The 18,188-nt window shown below is 41.0% G+C and overlaps 1 protein-coding gene across 2 annotated transcripts; it reads left to right on the top strand.

Annotated features, from left to right (window-relative positions):
* Window positions 1–3,025: 3,025 nt before the first annotated feature.
* On the top strand, window positions 3,026–14,555 carry LOC145408601 (uncharacterized). Of its 2 annotated transcripts, none has more exons than XM_080279287.1 (4): window positions 3,026–3,080; window positions 9,101–9,155; window positions 10,756–10,866; window positions 13,173–14,555. In XM_080279287.1, exons 2-4 carry the CDS (start codon window positions 9,107–9,109, stop codon window positions 13,361–13,363), a joined length of 351 nt encoding a protein of 116 aa, XP_080135413.1. In that variant the 5' UTR covers window positions 3,026–3,080; window positions 9,101–9,106; the 3' UTR covers window positions 13,364–14,555. The 2 variants fall into 2 exon arrangements, with proteins under 2 accessions (XP_080135413.1, XP_080135414.1); XM_080279288.1 differs by lacking the exon at window positions 3,026–3,080 and adding an exon at window positions 8,298–8,353.
* The last annotated feature ends 3,633 nt before the right edge of the window (window positions 14,556–18,188 follow it).

Genomic DNA, 18,188 nt, shown 5'->3' with positions numbered 1-18,188 from the left:
AAAATATTTCTTTCTTGACAGGTAAATATGAAAATGTATAAGAAACGTTTAGGCTACATTTACCAAGGTCAACACCACGACAGCTGTGACATATTGACTAAAATATATCATATACTTTTTTTTTTTCATATTAATGTTACTACCACAGTTTATCTTGATTATTAGTAGTGTGTTTATTAATAATATATAAACTGTTAAAACGTCACGAGAGAGAGAGAGAGAGAGAGAGAGAGAGAGAGAGAGAGAGAGAGAGAGGCAGTTGGAGGAACAAACAACTATTTCATAGGTACTGAGATCCATGTGGGAGGAGAGATCAGTGTTTTTTTTTTTTTTTTTTTTTTTCCCGACTCTGGGCATACCTTTTCCTGGAGGCCCAGCAGTTCTCCTACGTTCCATTCCCCTCCACTTGTCACCATATAGGCGCTAACACCCACCACCCTTATTGAATGAAGGTACAGTGGGTCTGGTGATGATCCTTAAGAGTGGGAGTGTTTGGATATGAAGTGCCTGTGGTTGCGGGGTGAGATGGTTTAACAGGAAGACAATACGATGAATGTGATTTTTTTTCTTTCTTCTTTATGTGTCCGACTCTGGGCATACCCGTTTCCGGAGGCCCGGCAGTCTTCCTACATACCATTCACTTCCACATATCACCACCTCGACGCTAACTCCCACCATCCTTATTGAATACTTTGCTAGGGCTACCTTATACAGACAGATGTAGTAAGATGCAAAGGACTGACCAGCATGTGTAAAAATGATTCAGCCTTATGGAGAGAATGGGTGATGAGGACGGGAAGCATAGAGAGTGAGAGCTAAAAGCAGAGGAGAGGAGTTGGAAATATGATGTGCAGGAGCATCTAAGACCGAGAGGTGTGTATTGAACAGAAGTAGTTTAGGGAAATCAATATATACGGCAACCTACGCAATGACAGTAACAGAGGTTGCTTGCTCCTGTTTCTAGATGTCTGTTTTCCGAAAGGGTTCACACTGAATAATTGTAAAAGATTAAAATGAATCTATTTATAACAAAACTACTTTTAAAAGAATATATCGTTTGTTCTGTGTTCCGGAGTTCAGTAGGACTGCCTTTAACCCCTTCCCGAGTGTATTTATGAGACAAAGTTATTACAGACATTCTCTAATTAAAAATATAATAGGTTGTAGAAGTTTTACCGACTAACACTAAAAGTATGTAAACTATACAAATGCCTTCAAGCAACATCTTTTTTCTACTTAATTAAATTAGGGTGCAAGATGTAGCAGGAGGCATATATACTGTACAAACAGGAACTGTTTGGAGGAAGTAGTTAATATTAGTAGACAACTAATAATAATTCTGTAATAAATACACGCTCTTCCTTTTATTTATGTACCTCGAAATATCATGGGGCTTTCATTATAAGTACAAGAAAGTGCACCCAGGGAGTGCAACACCAGTTGGTCCAAGTGACCTTGACCTTTGACCGATTTCTCTAAAAATCGAATTCTTCATTCTTGGCTGACCCAAAATCTTCGGTTAATGCTTTCGGTGTGGTGTGGTGTGGTGTGGGAGAGTAATTATGTGTGGCATAATGTGAGAGTGATAAGGCGTGTGGTGTGGTGGTGTGGTGTGGGAGAGTAATTTTGTGTGGCGTGGTATGAGAGGATAGAGAGACATGTGGTGTGGTGTGGTGGGTGTGGTGTGGTATGGTGTGGTGTGGTGTGGGTGTGGGAGAGGTTGTATGGCTTGTTATGAGAGGGTGGAAAGACGTATAGTGTGGCGGGATGTGTTGCGGTGCGATGTGGGAGAGTTATTTTGTGTGGCGTTGTGTGAGAGGGTGGTAAGAAAAGTGATGTGGCATGGTGTAGTGTGGTGTGGTGTGGTGTAGTGTGGTGTAGTGAGGGAGAATAATTGTGTATGGCGTGGTGTGAGAGAATGGAAAGACGTGCGGTGTAGCGTGGGAGAGTAATTTTGTGTGGTGTGGTGTGAGAGGGTAGTAAGACGTGTGGCGTTGTGTAGTGTGATGTGGCTTCGCAAAAGTCGCTAGAAATGGCGTGAGTCCAGCACCTCGTTTCCAAAAATCGTTTGTGAGAGACAGACGAACGGGGCCGCTCTTAAATGTGCTCCCGCATTAAAAACAAAATTGTAATTTTTGATAACTGACTGCCTGTTTAAGTTACATCAAGTACATTGCTTGCGGTCAGGTGCGGACCAGAACGTTTATGCACTCTTTATTTGTGATATCAGTCAGAAACACACACACACACACACACACACACACACACACACACCTGCCTACAATCACGTAAGCAAGTATACTAATTTCCGGCCATGGAACACCACCCTAACCCACACGCACTGTGCTTTCACTCAAGGTCCAAAGAAAGAAAAAATATATAATCAGTTCATTCCTATGGTGCTGGTCGTCTATAACATCATGATGACAGGAAGGGAGGAAAGGTCAGAGGGAGGAGGGAAAAGAGAGACAAAAGTTAACCTTGACTGAGGCAGTTCGGATGGGTGTGGGTGAGGTACAGACGGAGATCCTAAGAGACAAATAAACAAGAGTGAGTAGAGAGCGTAAAGAATCAGTCTATGGCCAACGAACATGAAGAGGTGAAAGAGAAAGGCGAAGAAAAGGAGGAGGTGAGGGATATGTATTATGTAACGGTAGAAAATGGGATCCGACTCAAGAGAAAATGGCTGACAAAACCCAGATGGTGAGACAAGAGTGCTCAGGAGCGATGTGGGATGTGAGGGATGGGGAGGGGGAAGTCACGGGTGAAGCTGGTGTTTGTAATGAGTATATACGTGGGGATGGTGCGTATGAGCGGGGAGGGGACTGCGTGTGAAGGCAGAAGGGTGCTCGGGGTTGGGATGTTGCCTAGTAGGGCTAGGAAGGTGGTTGTCAGGGGTGGGAATGGTAGGTATGAGAGGTGGGGAGGGAAGTGCGTGTAGTGGGAGGAGGCCCAGGAGGGTACCAGGGGAGGGGATGGTGAGTAAGAGGAGGTTCGGAGTGGTGCGTACTTGCCAAGCAGCGCATCAGTTGCCAGGTGCCTCTCCTCACAGTTAGCCACCCTTGAAGCCCTCTCATCAAGTACGTGAATTACCATCACAAAATTACAGTGCAAAGTGGTTTGTCATTAAGGTACTGAAGCAAAAATTTACTGGTCAATATGACAGTGAAGTGATAAGTGGATTGACAGTAAAATATTAAATAACAAAAATTCAAAGTGTTCTTTTTATATTCATATACTTGTGAATTTCCATGGCTGCTGAAATTTCTTATATCATTCTTGTTACTCGTGTATCATATCATTTCTAGCGTGTTTATCTACGTATGTGCATGTTGTACTTTTTTTTTTACTTTAGTTACCGTACATATTCATGGCTTGAGGCCTTCTCTATGAAGCGTTATTTAATCATCCTTTACCGTCTAAATAGAATCGCCAGATCGAAGCCAAAATCTAATCATATAGTGTGTCTGTACTCTAGGAAACTTTTAAAACCTTCTCTAGACATAAACATGCACGCATGCACAGTGTGGCATTTTGTGTGAGGATCAAGTTCTGCTGTTTATCTCAGACAATGAGCTCTATATCTGCATGCCAGTAACAAGTCTTTACACACACACACACACACACACACACACACACACACGCACGCACGCACGTACGCACGCAAGCAAGCAAGCACGCACGCGCACGCGCTTACGACGTAGTCTACAGTAAAAGGAAAGTTTCAGGCCACAGGGCATAGCAACAAAAGAAGCGTGATGTCATTTGAAGTATTTATAAACAAGGAATCAGTATTTTCATACTGATAGTTGTTGCTGTTGTTGTTGTTATTGTTTTTGTTGTTGTCGCTGTTGCTGTGGCCGTATGCTCATTTGAAACGTAAATCCAGTGGACAACAGGTTTTGTCTGCCCACGCCCTACAGTCCTCCATCCTTCTCTCGGGGAAAAGAGAGTTGAAGTATGTTAAAGTGGAAATGAAGCCACCACAAGAAGACATCTCCCTCCAGCACCCATACCATCATAATAATTTTTTATTTTTCATCTGACAGAGACCATTATCCCGCTTCTGCTCAGTACATGGTCAGGTTTTGAGAAAAATGGAGGATGAATTTGATTACTAACCAATGATTCTCACCCCTACTTCATAAATAGGCCTCACGGAATTTCACGTAACCGCGACTTAGTATTTAATCTTTGACAGCGGACCAGTTGCCTCAGACGAAAATAAACAAGTTATAGTGAAATTTATGCAGAAAAAGGAAGGAGTGACTCAATGGGAGAAGCAGGGTAGCTAAGGACGCGAGAGGGAAATTTTGCAATAGATAAAGAAGACATGTGAGTGACGAAGCTTACCAGAGATATAAAATGACAACAAATCAATATACCAAAAAATACAAGAAAAGAAGACAAGTTTGAAGGTGGTATCGTTATGAAAAGTAAGGCAGGGTCAGCCTTAATGCATGTATATAGATAAACGAGAATAACTACAACCTGTTTACTCTAATCTGTCAAAGATTCCTAACCCCTTCAAACTAAGCTGATGGCCATGTTGTCCAGCTTGAAGGTTGATCCGTCTAGTAAAAAGGAGAATTATTCCAGCCTCCTAAGTCTCATCGAATTTCATGCAACCATGACTTTGTATGATGTCAGATGAAGGACTTGCTCAGTTCCCTCAGGCGGAAACAAAGCAACTATAATTTGTCAACAGAGCAGTGGATCTCGGCATTGCAATGGACCGAGTCATAAAAATCCAAGAAACAGTCAAACAACCACATATGATGTTAATTCTTGAGAATAGAAAATCAATTGGACAAGATGCTCTGTATGGCTGGATGGTAAAGGCCTTACCGAGCAATTACGTTTCGCTATAGTTCAGTAAAACATGGAAAGTTACCATAACAAGGAAAAATGGAAACTACTATGCCTATTAACCATAAAAAAAAAAAAAAGTAGAACTTCATATTATAAACCATTCATATTAAACAGCATTGTTGTGAAGATGCTTGGGCAATATTAAACGTAAATTGTTATCCTATCTATAAAATAAGCAAAACTATTTCTGATGACCAGTACGGTGTGAGGCCAGGACGATCTTGTGCCTCAGATTCGTCGAGTCGCCATGAATAGAATTAACAGCAGACATGGTGGGAGAATTGCTTATTTTGATATATAAAAAAAAAATATGACAAAGTGCCACGTATCACAAATAGTTAAATGTGGAAACTAGAAAGGGAGGGAAAAGGAGCGTTCAGAGAGTGCAATATCCTCGCCCACCTGTTGGTCTAGGGGCCGAGCATTTGACTTTGGCCTGTAACCTTGACCTTCGACAGATTGCTCTCAAAATCGAATTACTTTACTCTTCCCTGACCCCTAACAGTTCCACCAATTTCGGTCCAAATCGCATCAAAACTAAGTGAGTTGACCTTATTCTGCGACTCTGATCTTGTATCTATTGTCCTCAAAATAAAAGCTCTTTGTGCTGGCTGATGCAAAATCAAGTTTGGTTCAGATCGAATAAAGACTGCTTGAGTTATACAATCAAACATTTCGCCTTACCCTGTGACCTTTACCTTTGACAAGTTGTTCTCAAAATCGAATCTCTTCATCCTTACTCTATCCTGAACCGTCCCACAAAGTTTGATCTAAATCGGATTGAAACCGTTTAAGTTTACCTTACGTGTGACCTCGACATTTGACATGTCCTTGTGAACTTGACATTCAGTTGGTTGGTTTGGTGACCATTGCTATACTGAAACACCATTCTTCAGTTACATTTTTATAGTTATATGCGATATTAATTTTTTTTCTTTTCACTTTCATTCAAAGCGTCTGTTCAAGGATATCTGTACTAAATTTTAACTTCACTTTTTTTGTAGTCCTCTGCCTCGATGTCCTTGTTCTCTCGTAATAGAATCTGTTGTCATGTTCTGGTGTGTCACACGAAGCACTGCAGTTATCAGTGATGCTTTGTTCCTCTCTCTACAATGCCCGCCTTTACAAGCCACTATACTCAACACAAGACTTTATATCTGGCACTAGCATCATCTCCCAGCCATCCCACACCACCAGTGACCGGTGCCAAGTGTCTTCTCTGAACGTATGAATATGACTTACCAGCTTTCTTTGGCACCCTTGTTGCATCTGTCTTCCTAGAGAGTCAACCATTTTTCTCACCGCCTAATCCATTCTCCTATTATAATACTTTCAGAATACTTTGCTGACCTCAGACTTTCTGATGTTGGTAGACTACTGGTATCATGCCTCTTTTAAAATTTCCGGAGTTTTCATGAAGATGTAGCTGCTACTTAATTAAATCATTACTAAAATTTATGTGAGGCAGCATTTAAGGCTTCCAATTTTACTTTTTTTGCTTACTTTTCTCTCTGTACGTTTTGCACAAGCAGGTTTAAGCAGTGATCCAAGTAGTCTTAATTCGTTCCCCATTTGCTGAACTCCGTTGTATTACCCAGCGGCTTTCCATTATGAAAGCTCACCACACTGAGTCTTATATATAAATAGGCTGTACTGTTATCGTAGGCATGTTGTATACGTAAAATTTTATGAGCTAAGGTGCTCCAGTTTCTCAGGCAGCAAAAGTGGCCAGAGACTGTGTGTGCGGGAGTGTACATGCGTGCGTACATTCGTGAGTGCGCACGTGTGCGTACGTGTGTGCGTGCATGTGGGTAGAGGAAGATGAATGCAGGATGATAGCAAAACCTGGGAACCATGACGTTCTACTGAACTGGCATCGACAAGCTGTGGTGAAGTGCAGGGAGGGACGAAGGGGGAGGGGTTGATCCTTGAAAATCAACAGCTTCCCTTTGCCATATGCCAACTGCATATCACTGCTACAGTGTCCACAAAAAATGTGATAAACCAGAGGTAATAGAACTGGAGAGGGGGACTGAGGGACGTAGAATCATGAATATCACTAGGCTAAACCCTCACTAAAGGCCAAGTATGTACAGTATGCATGTAGCACAACCACAACTGGCCTGGGTACTGAGATACGGTATGTTCAGCAATAGGCGAAAGTTTTCCGACACTTCTCTGGGGGCACTGTGTCTTGCTGCCACATTTTTCATTTCTCCGCAAATGACAGAGAATATACTGTACGTCCTTATATTGTTTTGTTGTTTGTTTAATGTTATTACAAATATTTCCATTGCCACTGTCGGAAGTGAAGTGTACGTGAATTTTTGTTCATGGCTGTGCAAACTGTGGTGCCCTAGGGGTGGAAAGGGGGGAGAGAGCTGGTATTGTTCTAACGCATTTGGTTTGACGTAGAGAACTGATTCATATTGGCACCGGATAATGAGGTACTGGAAAAGAGGGATAACTTTCAGCCATTTTATCTTCTTCGATGAGCAGTTTGATGTAATGCCTAACTGTCAGTTGGTGAAGAATCATAAATGGTTGAGAGGTGATTATATGCAAAGGTGCCTTATCATAAAGTGCCAGAAAATATGTCATGTCGGACTATAGGGAAAGAATTTTAATGGGGTGCTGGGGGGATTGGGAATGAGGATCTAAAGTAGAGTCCTCAAATCAGCAGACTAGGGCTTTGCCATTGCCCTGATTTTCTCTATGTGTAAAGTTATGCAACCTGAAATGGACCTGTTACTGAGATACAGTTCTTCACACTGTCACGAAATGGGAGGAGGGGATGCCGGGGGAAATGTGAGACCTAGAATGTAAATCATCTGACTTAGCTTTTATTATGGTCCTAAAATATATGCTAAATAACACACACAATTGTGACAGTTACTGAGATATGGAATAATAATAATATGTGATGGGCAATGGAGTGTGTGCGTGTGTGTGTGGGAGGGGTTGAAGATCGATGTCCTTGAAAATGGTTACCATTACCACACAGCTACTGAATGCGTAAAGCTACCGACTCGAAAATGGCCTGATTACTGAAATACAGAGTCCTCAAGCTATGATTTTCTGGGAGTAGTGAGGGGAGGATGGGGGATCCAGAGCACTGCTTATCAATAGACTTGGCCCATACCACAAGCCTGTTTTGTGTGCCAAGTAAGCATGAGCAGAGGAAGCTTGGCCTCTAGGATACAGCATCTATGAACATGAGCGTGTGGAGGTAGTACAGTCAGTTTGGTTTCATCTGTTGGAACTGGTCCGCTCCTACAGTTTGAATACTTATTTACTGTTGCATGAAATTCGATTAACCTTAGTTATGAGGTAGAAATAAGTCTCCTTTGATACTAGTCAAATCTACCCCCCCCCCCCACATCTGGCCAATAACTAAGCTAAAAGGCGTTAAGGATCTCTGTCAGATGAAAACAAACCGACTATGGTGGTGGTGACAGGGGATGGGTGAGGAGCAAAGAAGGTTGGGACTATTCAAACACTAATTATTATGAATGAAAATGATAGAGTTCGGCTTTGGACAAGGGGTACTATGCTACTTTTACTCTAACTTAGCCTAAAATTACTAACTTTCCATCTTGAATACTGAGCTGTAACAAGAGATTAACACAAGTTTATGATGCAAGTCACAAAGTAGTGCGATGGCAAGAGTGTAGAGCCATAGCATGGTCATTTTCTCCCCAAAACAAGCTACAGAATATGCCGACACAAAGGCAAACACAGAAACACACACACATTAACAACACAAAATCACTTAAGCACTTAACCAGCACTTCATACTTGGCCCCACTGCAATACAACACACTAAACCACTGAAGCCCTACCAACTTCCATACTTGTCACTAGGGAAATACAGAACTGGGTATTGTTCCCGTAAATACATAGTCTCAGTAAAAATATATAAATTCCAGTAAAATATATATATAAAGAATAAATAAATAACGTTGTGTGTGCTTGGTTACTGGGCAGTTTCGCTGGGACGTGCCTTAGTACTGGTAACAAAATAAAACTCGCTGGGTAAGTAAGAAAAGCCAGCTGGGAAGAGTGGGGTGTTGAAAGGCAGTGGGGTGTTGAGAGGGAGTGGGGTGTTGAGAGGGAATGGGGTGTTGAGAGGGAGTGCAATATTGAGAAGGGTGGGATGATGATAGAGGGGATAGGGGTATATTACAAAATGGGTACCACTCACCGTAACATCAACTCTCATCAACAGGTCAAGATGAAAGTTGCTGTGGCAGTGTTGATTCTCATGGTGTCTCTGCATGCTGGTAAGTTACCCACCATGTAGGAAAGTCTTTCAGTACCCATCCACCAAATAGGCCAGTCTGTTCGTAGTTTCACTCCATGTAGGCAAGTCTCTCAGTGTTAATCAGATATGTAGGTGATTCTCTCAGTACTTATCCGCCATATAGGTAAGTCTGAGTACATATTCACCATATCAGGAAGACTCTCAGCATTTACACACCACGTAGGGTAATGTCTCCGTACTTACCAGCCATGTAAGAAAGTCCTTCTATACTTATGCTCACGGGTCCTTCTGATGTGTTCACACTGATTAGAAAGTCTCATTGCGTTGTAGGTCACTTAGTATCGACTGATAGTTCGTTTAGCCTCAGTTAGTAGGTCCCTTAGCACCAAAAATTTGATCTCATAACATCACTTAGTTAGATCCCTTAGAGAGAACTAGGATCAGTGAGCAGGAAGGGACAAGGAAGTATGAAGAAATGAAGCAGGAGGAGGTGTGACATGGAGCCGCTTTTCGTACGACTAAAAGAGGCATTAACACATCCTTAGAGATTTTTTATGTTGCACCTTAAGTTTTCATGTGATGTGTGTGTGTGTGTGTGTGTGTGTGTGTGTGTGTGTGTGTGTGTGTGTGTGTGTGTACATACAGATACACTTGACTAATAAGTATATTTATGCAAGAGACCATTATGGTACTGTAAACATATATAAACAGATAAGAAAGATATGATGGAGAATCTTTTAATGCCATAACAGTACTACAAATGGGGTATGGAGGAGGGAAGTGATGGGAGGGAAGAAGGGAGTGAAGAGCGAATAAGAGGCGTGAAGCAGTGAGAGACGAAGTAGGGAGTGTGAGAAAGGAATTATAAAGGAGTGAAACGAACAGAGTACAGAGGGAGGAGTGAGACAGCTTGAGGGAGGACGAGAAGCAAAATTTGAGGTATATGTATTATTAATGCAAGAATAAGATGTATAAATACGAGCAGCTGGAATGAGAAAGAGTGAGGAGAGGGAAGGGAAGAAAGGGGTGTAGAATACATGAGAATGCAAGATACAGTGAGATATGTAGATCATTAGGGAGAAAGGGAAGAGAAAGTCATTGGTTTACGATAGGGAGGGAGGTGGAAGTGAGGGAGCAGCAGCTGAGGATACAGTCACTACCTTTACAATTACGATCTTTTAGTGTAATAGATGAGAAAGAAAGCACAAATAAAGTAAACTGAATTATTCATATTCCACCTGAGCCAGTTACCAGCTTATTGTAGGCTTGATAATACGGAATGCTGAATACTTAATAGATTTCTCCATTATCTGCATTTATATTTACTTGTGTAGTTTTTCCTTTCAGCATAAGTTTTCTCTTGTGCCGATTTTCATGCTTGGTGTAATTACTGCATAGTTTAAATATTGCCAGAGTCAGTTACTAGCTTTATTCTCAAAAATAAACAGGGACACGCAGAATATTTAACACACGATAAAAGAGTTGCAGAGTTTACCTGGCATTCTTCAGCATTTCTATAAGTGAGATACCACTCTAAATAAATAAATTAGCATAAAAAGAAAGTTCAAACAGCCCTTGATATAATTCCAGTCGTTGCCCAATCTTTTTTTGTGTACCAGGAGAGGCCCTGAAGTGCAAGACTTGCCCAGCACTGGAGCCAATATGCGAACTGGAGGACACCCAAGACTCGAACTGTTCTGGTAGCTGTGTGAAAGTGGACACCAACGACCGTGAGTATTCTCTGAAGATTATGATTAATAACAATAATCGTCATCATGATCATCATCCAGATCTCCTTTTCTACCTCAAGGTGGGGTGAGGTAGGGTCCAGAAAGCCAGAGACAAATTTATAGAATGAAATACCAGAGACTGTCCAGTTGAATGAGCCATACTTCCGTTCACTCACCATTCCAGGTCCCAGAATCCTGGCTTATTATCGTAATAAATAAATGAAGTGTGTGATGGTCAATATCTTGTTGTGTCAGAGTGTGATCCAAATGTCCGTGTATCTTGTTGTGTCAGAGTGTGATCCAAATGTCCGTGTCTGCACATAGTAACCATAGTGCATCCCAGCTCATTGACAATAATACTTCCTTTGACTGAACAGTGAAATGAGTGCAATATACATCACATCTTTGTTTACATTTATTACAGTACTAGGCGCAAGTATGTATCTCAGTATATATGTCTATTGTCAGATTTCAGTTGCCAGTGGTCATCCAGGGAGGAGCACACAAATACGACTCTTAAGACAATCTGTCCCAACTCATCACCACTTCTCTCTTCCAGTTCAAGTCGACCCTCCTCATCAACTCCCCAACTTTATCTTTTGTACTAATTTTGGACAACTCTTCTGTTCACTTTCAGCTTCTTCCTTATAGAATATATGACACTGGACACATACTGGACATAAAATGTCACTGCGTCCCCCAGGCTAAACGCACTAGGGCACTTACGAGGACAGACTTGGACAACAGAAAGAAACGCTTCCTCTATTTTCCATCCATCCATCCATTGCCAGACGCCATGTATCCCACACGGGGTGGCCAAGGGCTTAGAGTTAATTGTTTTACGGGGAGGGGCACTAATCCTCCACCAACCCCACTTGACACGTTATAGAGGATATATCAGATACCGTAAGTGATATCCTATGCTTTCCCAGCATGGGTTTCCATCCTATTTAACACCCACTACTACACCTTGCTGAACGTACAGAACAACACTCTATGTATCCTCACTGGCTGCTTCAGTACTACTACCACGGCTCACACGGAAACTAAGATCCGCCCTTTTAGAGAATGTTTTATGAGAAGCACATAAATTCTACCGAACAGCCTGTGCCAACACACAATACCCCTGTCATTCTGTGACAGAGCCACACAGTAAAACAAGGCACATAAAACCATCACATCACAAATATACCATACAATCCTCAACAACATACCATCTTCAGACATTCTTCAGGTCAAAATGAAGAAGCACCTGCATACTCACTCCACGCATAGGACAATGCAACACCTCGCTCAGAACACTATGATGTACTTAATGCCTCCCACCTAATGTCCGCCCATCAGAGTTGTCCGTATGCAAAGCTGACCGAGTTCATCTAGCTAGGCTTAGATCAGGGCATCACCCAGCACTCTCAAGTTATCAGTTTAGATATGGACTGGGGCATCACAGACACCAGCCCCCTTGTGTAATAAGCCCACACAACATGATACATATAATCAAGCACTGCACACACATGCCATACCACGACACAGGCACAACATCAGTGGTACAGGGAGCCTATGGAACAACTACCTCGGAGCAGTTGCTTATCTGCAGTCGACGGGTCTGCTTGGTCAGGCGGGACAGTGTTAAACAACCACAATAACACGGTCGCCCTTTTCTTACTGTTCATGCATTGTAAATATCCGGAAAAGCTGTCCTTCTTATATGTACTTTTGTGTCCACCTCTTTGTAGTTACCTATAATCTGTTCACCCATTATAAGCACAAAATAACCAAAGGTTCCATTGAATTTGAAACATTAATTAGAAGTCCAATAGCAGTTGTGTGATGATAAGTACAGTACCTTCTGAACACACACACACACACACACACACACACACACACACACACACACACACACACACACACAAATCTGTCCAAGTATTAACAACACCTGTTGGCGCTTCGTTTTTCTTGGGAATGAGATAATCTGACAATTGAGGAAGAGAAAAATAAAAGGCAATGCATAAAAATTACCTGCACCATGAAAATAGCCATTAGAGTACATGTATCATTTGCACATTTTAAAAATAATATCAGTTCATATTATGTACATCAATATAATAAAGTATTCCAGTAATTATACATTATGATACAGTACACAGCCCTACTGTTTCATACCTTGATAGTCCATAAATCTGTCTTTCTGAGATCATTACTAAATACAAGTATGATGATAATTTCACGTCAGTATCTTTTTTCTTTGTAGTTGTTAGTTTCCACTACTTTAATTCGTGTCATTTATCTTTCCATGCCATTTGCAGATGAAAAGTCCCTCAGATTCTGCATCCCACTGAAGTCGAAAGACACATGCAAGTCAGGCACAATTGCGGGGAAAAAAGGCTATTACTGTGTCTGTAACACCGACCTGTGCAACAGCGGCCCCAGCATCTTGCCACCCTCCGTGTTCGTCCTGACCATCCTGCTGGCTGTAGCTCGCGGCCTCCTCAACTAAGCACTGGCGCCACCTGCCTCCCCACCACACCAACACACTCAGCACCAGTAGACCTATTCTTGTTAGTGTGGTAACAAAGGTGTGGAAGTAAATATGTATGATGGAAAGGGTTGACCAGGGTGTGGTAATTGATATGACTATATGGAAAGAATGAGTGATGAGGATGGGAAGCTGAGGCAGCGATATGGGTGAAAGGATAGTGTGAAAGAGTTTGAATCACAGAGGTCTTAGCATCTGAGAGGGTGAGAGGCATGCATAGGACAGGAACAGTCATGGTAAAATATAAAATGATCAGTGAGACCTTATGTGGATGTCTTAAATTTGTTTTGATGTGGATCATTATGTTCTGTACGGAAGTCGAGAGAGTGAGTTGCTATCTCCTTTCAGTTCCCAAAGTCTCTGAAGGAGATAACAGAGAAAGTAAGACTTTACCACACGGACCCGGCAATTCCACCTGTCTTCTTATATTTTCACATTCTCAAGAGAAAAGTAATTTTAGTACAGTATGCAACACAGGTAACTGTTCGTTGATTTTCGACTACAATAAGTAAATAAAACAAAGAAATTTTACCTATTCTAGGGTATTTAAGGAACCTGCCTGGACGCTCATGGCATCTCGTTTACTATCGTCAACTTAACCTAACAGCCTAACTAGGGTGCTTTGCCCCCCAGACTCCCATTGATTTTAACTACCTAGGATTGCCACTAATTCAAATGTTGAAAAACCCCACTTCCTATCAGGCCGACTTTTAAATTAACCTATCCTGATTAACCTGTGAAACGCCCGCTTGAAAAGGAATTTTGGAAGACCTGAGCCTGTGTGGTAAAGTATAAATTAGCGAGCTTGAGCACAGGATTAAAAATGTATCTAAAGAGACTAATGCAGAAACAAAAATATAATTTATTCTATGTGTTTCGGAGCCTAGTGAGGAGCTTTTGATTCCTTGTCGAGTTTATGTGACTCTCGTATTACAAGTATTCTCTGAGTAAAAATGTAACAGGTTATAGAAGTTTTAATGACTAGTGCTAGAGATATATATAAAGCTTGTACAAACTTCTTCAGGCTACACAAGGGTTTCTCACTTAATTAACTCTGAGTTGTAGATTTAGCATAAGTAATACTGAACAAGTAGGAATTGTCAGGAGGAAATAGTTGATATTCAGAGACAACTAATAAAAACTCTGAAAGATATACGGTCTTCCCTTAATTTCTTTGCCTCTTGTCTTGGAACATCTCGAGAGATCTTTCACTACATTACAAGTAAAAGGCTGATCGTTAGCAAAGTAAAGTTGCCCCAAAAGCCCGGAAATAAACTAGAGGTACTCAGTGGAGCGCATCTGTCCGACAAGGGCAACGTAATTTCCAAACCACTCTTCATAATGGGTTAGGTTTCTCACCACTGATTAAGGGTTCACAAAAAAATGTTTTCTTGATCCAGAATCTGTAAAAAGATCCGGATCGACCCCCAAAGTTAATCGATTGTTCCCTGGGACATGGGCTACATACCCACCAAATTTGGTCCAAATCTCTTTTAGTTTTTGAGTAATATTGCAAACAGAAAAACAAACAAACAAACAACTAGAGGGGCACTAAATGGAGCGCATCTCTCCTACAAGGGCAACGTAATTTCCAAATCATTCATCATAATGGGTTAGGTTTTCTCATCACTGATTAGGGTTTTGCAAAAAGTGGTTTCCGGATCCAATAACTCAGCCCCTATGCAGACGAAATGAAACTCACCACTCACAGTGTCGTGGCAGCTGTTTGAAAATGGACGTCAAGAACAGTGAATAGTCTTTTCTCATAACTATCATTACAATGCATTAAAGTAATTAATATATGCATGACGCAATGGAAAATATCTGACTGTCAGAGCATAACATAAATTTTCCTGTCTACGCACAGTCAACACACAACACCGCTGCCCGTTGACCACAAACATTTTGTGACCGGACACACACACACACACACACACTCACGAATCTGTCCAGATAATAGCACCACTTACTGCCATTGCTTTTTGCTTGGGAGAAGATAATCAGAGAGCTTAGAAAAGAAAATGGATGTTGCATAAGTGTCTTGCGCTTACATCATGAAAAGAAATACAGTAAGTGTGTCATTTATACACCGTCCAGGAAATATTAGGATGATATGTACAGAAACATGGCAAAATGTTGAACTAACAATACATATGACAGTACAACAGCTTCGAGACCCTGCCAGTACCTAGGTCCATATACACCTAGTCAGCCAGCAAGGCCGAGGTGTATTTTGATAGCCTTGGTCAGAGAATCAAAATAAACCCAGTCCGTGCAGTGACGTCACGCTTGGTCCTCAGTATCTCACTCCACTTACTAACACATTCTCCACCAGTGTTTTTATTTTTGGTGTACTAATTTATTGTTTTCATTTCCTTTCCTTGAGAAAGCCAATTCTTCTTTGATATTTCTGTCATTCATTTTCTTAATCTAGTTACCCTACCTACCGAAGTATTAATAGTTACTGTATTATGGAGAATATTTACTAGGATGAAAGAAGCAGATGAGGTAAGTTCCAAAGGCTTTTATTGCAGGTATTCTCCACTATTTCTAGCTCCATGAACTCTTCAAAATCAAGTTCAAATATCTAAGGTTCAAGTTTAGGTAATGTGAACGATTCAGGTTGTTGAAGAGAGCAATGTTTTTATCAAATGCAGTTTTTCATCAAGAAGCCTACAGCTCTTAAAAAATAAAAATAATCAAACAAGCACTACTCGGAAATGGATTGTGTTGGAAGTGATTAAATCCACTGTTTTGATAGCAGTAGATGTCAATAAAGTTTTAGGGTGCAAGAAACACATTAACTTATTTGATCGTAAGGGAAATAAATTGGTCATCTGACACCAGTGATGTTTACACCGTGCTGTGTGATGGATGTGCGATTCATTTAAGGCTTGACTATATGCGTATATTCTTAAGCAATAGAAATCCAAGTTTATTCCAAGCTAGAATTCCGTGTATACTGTGCAGTAAGTGGCAGAATTCTAAGTTTACTCAAAGCTAATATTCCCTGTCGACATTTTGCGATCATTTATTACCCGTAATATTATTCCTGAATATTATGGGAAATTAGCGAAATATTTGCATTTATTCCTGAGTTACAGTATAGGACAACGTACAGTACTGACACTGGACACAGATTTGCTGAAGCAGGATATCAGATTTGATGTTAGGTAGCATAACATTATGGTGGTCTTCAAAGTGGCGCTGGGGACTTCGTAATACCTGTTCCTTGGCTATTTATTCTGCACATTACCCCTCAGTAACCTCGTGTATGTTATTGATGCAAATTATATCGATATTACAAGTATATGAGCAACGTACAAGAGATTATTGTGGTACAGTATGCAAAATAAATCGCCATGAAAAAGATGCTACCAAACCTACAATGTCATTTAGAATTAATCACACCTTAGTCTCCTTTTATTGATGTAAACTATATCGATATTAGAAAGATAAGAGTGACATACAAGGGAATGTTAAGGTGTAGTATGCAAACTAAATCGCTATGAAAACGGTGCTACGGACTCTACAACGCCACTTATACTACGATCCCAAACTCCTCCAGATCATTTTTCCACCTCCTGCCTGGCTTCCTCTATAACCCCGCAGTGGCTTATGCGAGAAAGCCGAACACTGCCGAGAGAAATAGGGTCAAGAGAGGAGCAGAGGGAGGTGAGAGGGTGATCCTTCCATGTTATTTTGGGCTTCTATAACACTTATTGGCTTATGCGAGGAAACCATACACTGACAAGACAAGTAGAGCTAGAAGGAGGACAGAGTGAGACGAGTGGGTGATCCTTCCATGTTGTTTTGATCCTTCCATCTTGTTTTTGGCTCCATCTTTGACACTGGAGTAGCTTATGCAAAGAGACCAAACACTGCCGAGAGAAGAAGGATCAGGAGGACAGAGGGAGGCGAGATGGTGAGTCCTCCATTGCAGCTGTCACTCCTGCAGAAGCAAGTCTCAATCTTCACTCCCTGCTGCTCTCCCGTCGTGCAACCGTTTGGCATTGCTACCGGGCTGCACATCCTGAACAAGAAGCCGTCCTTCAGTGCTGCAAGAGTGCAAAGTTTTGGCAAATCAAAAATCATTATTGGTCAAGTTCATCATTATCATTATCATCATCATCATCATCATCATCATCATCATCTGTTCCAATTTTTCATCATTGTAATACCAATAATAATCATCATCATCATCTGTTCCGACTTTCATTATTACAGTAGGGTTGGTTGGGTATGTTCAGGAGTGAAATTCAAAAAAAAAATTTACGATCAATTCCCTTTCCTAACTACGAGTATATCTTGTTTTCTCAGGAAGGATCAGAGAAGGATAAACCAAAATATATATATATATATATATATATATATATATATATATATATATATATATATATATATATATCTTTCCCTGTCTAGTTCTTCCTGCAAAATTACATCTTAAGTTACGGCAGGGTATAAATCATAAATATGTCCGAGAATCCCACACCAGGAAACAAGACAAGGTGTAATATAAAGAGAGGCGATCAGCACAGTGAAATCAAGGAACAATGCACAGCCAAGATTACCACTAGTGTCAAGAGAATTTAAGGGCAACTCCAGTACATTCCTCCATAGCCTCACTATTAATATATTTACTTTTGCCATTTATAAACAGCAATGCCTTGAAAACACCAAATTGGTTTTTCTCCTGGAGCCTGAACTATATTCGTTTTACTTTAATTTGGCCTAAAACTCCCATCTCTCCATTTTAATTACTTGAGTTGTTAGAAGACTGACACTA

The sequence above is a fragment of the Coenobita brevimanus genome, chromosome 78 (genome assembly GCF_032717465.1).
Source record: "Coenobita brevimanus isolate Jiangsu-jjx chromosome 78, ASM3271746v2, whole genome shotgun sequence".
NCBI classification, from domain to species: domain Eukaryota; kingdom Metazoa; phylum Arthropoda; class Malacostraca; order Decapoda; family Coenobitidae; genus Coenobita; species Coenobita brevimanus.
This window is presented reverse-complemented; position numbering and strand designations above follow the sequence as displayed.

Excerpts from the sequence above, each read along its gene's own strand:
- LOC145408601 (XM_080279287.1), top strand. The coding sequence starts at position 9,107 with ATGAAAGTTGCTGTGGCAGTGTTGATTCTCATGGTGTCTCTGCATGCT. Across the intron at positions 9,156-10,755 it reads CATGGTGTCTCTGCATGCTG|GAGAGGCCCTGAAGTGCAAG; the intron begins GTAAGTTACCCA and ends TTTGTGTACCAG. Across the intron at positions 10,867-13,172 it reads GAAAGTGGACACCAACGACC|ATGAAAAGTCCCTCAGATTC; the intron begins GTGAGTATTCTC and ends TGCCATTTGCAG.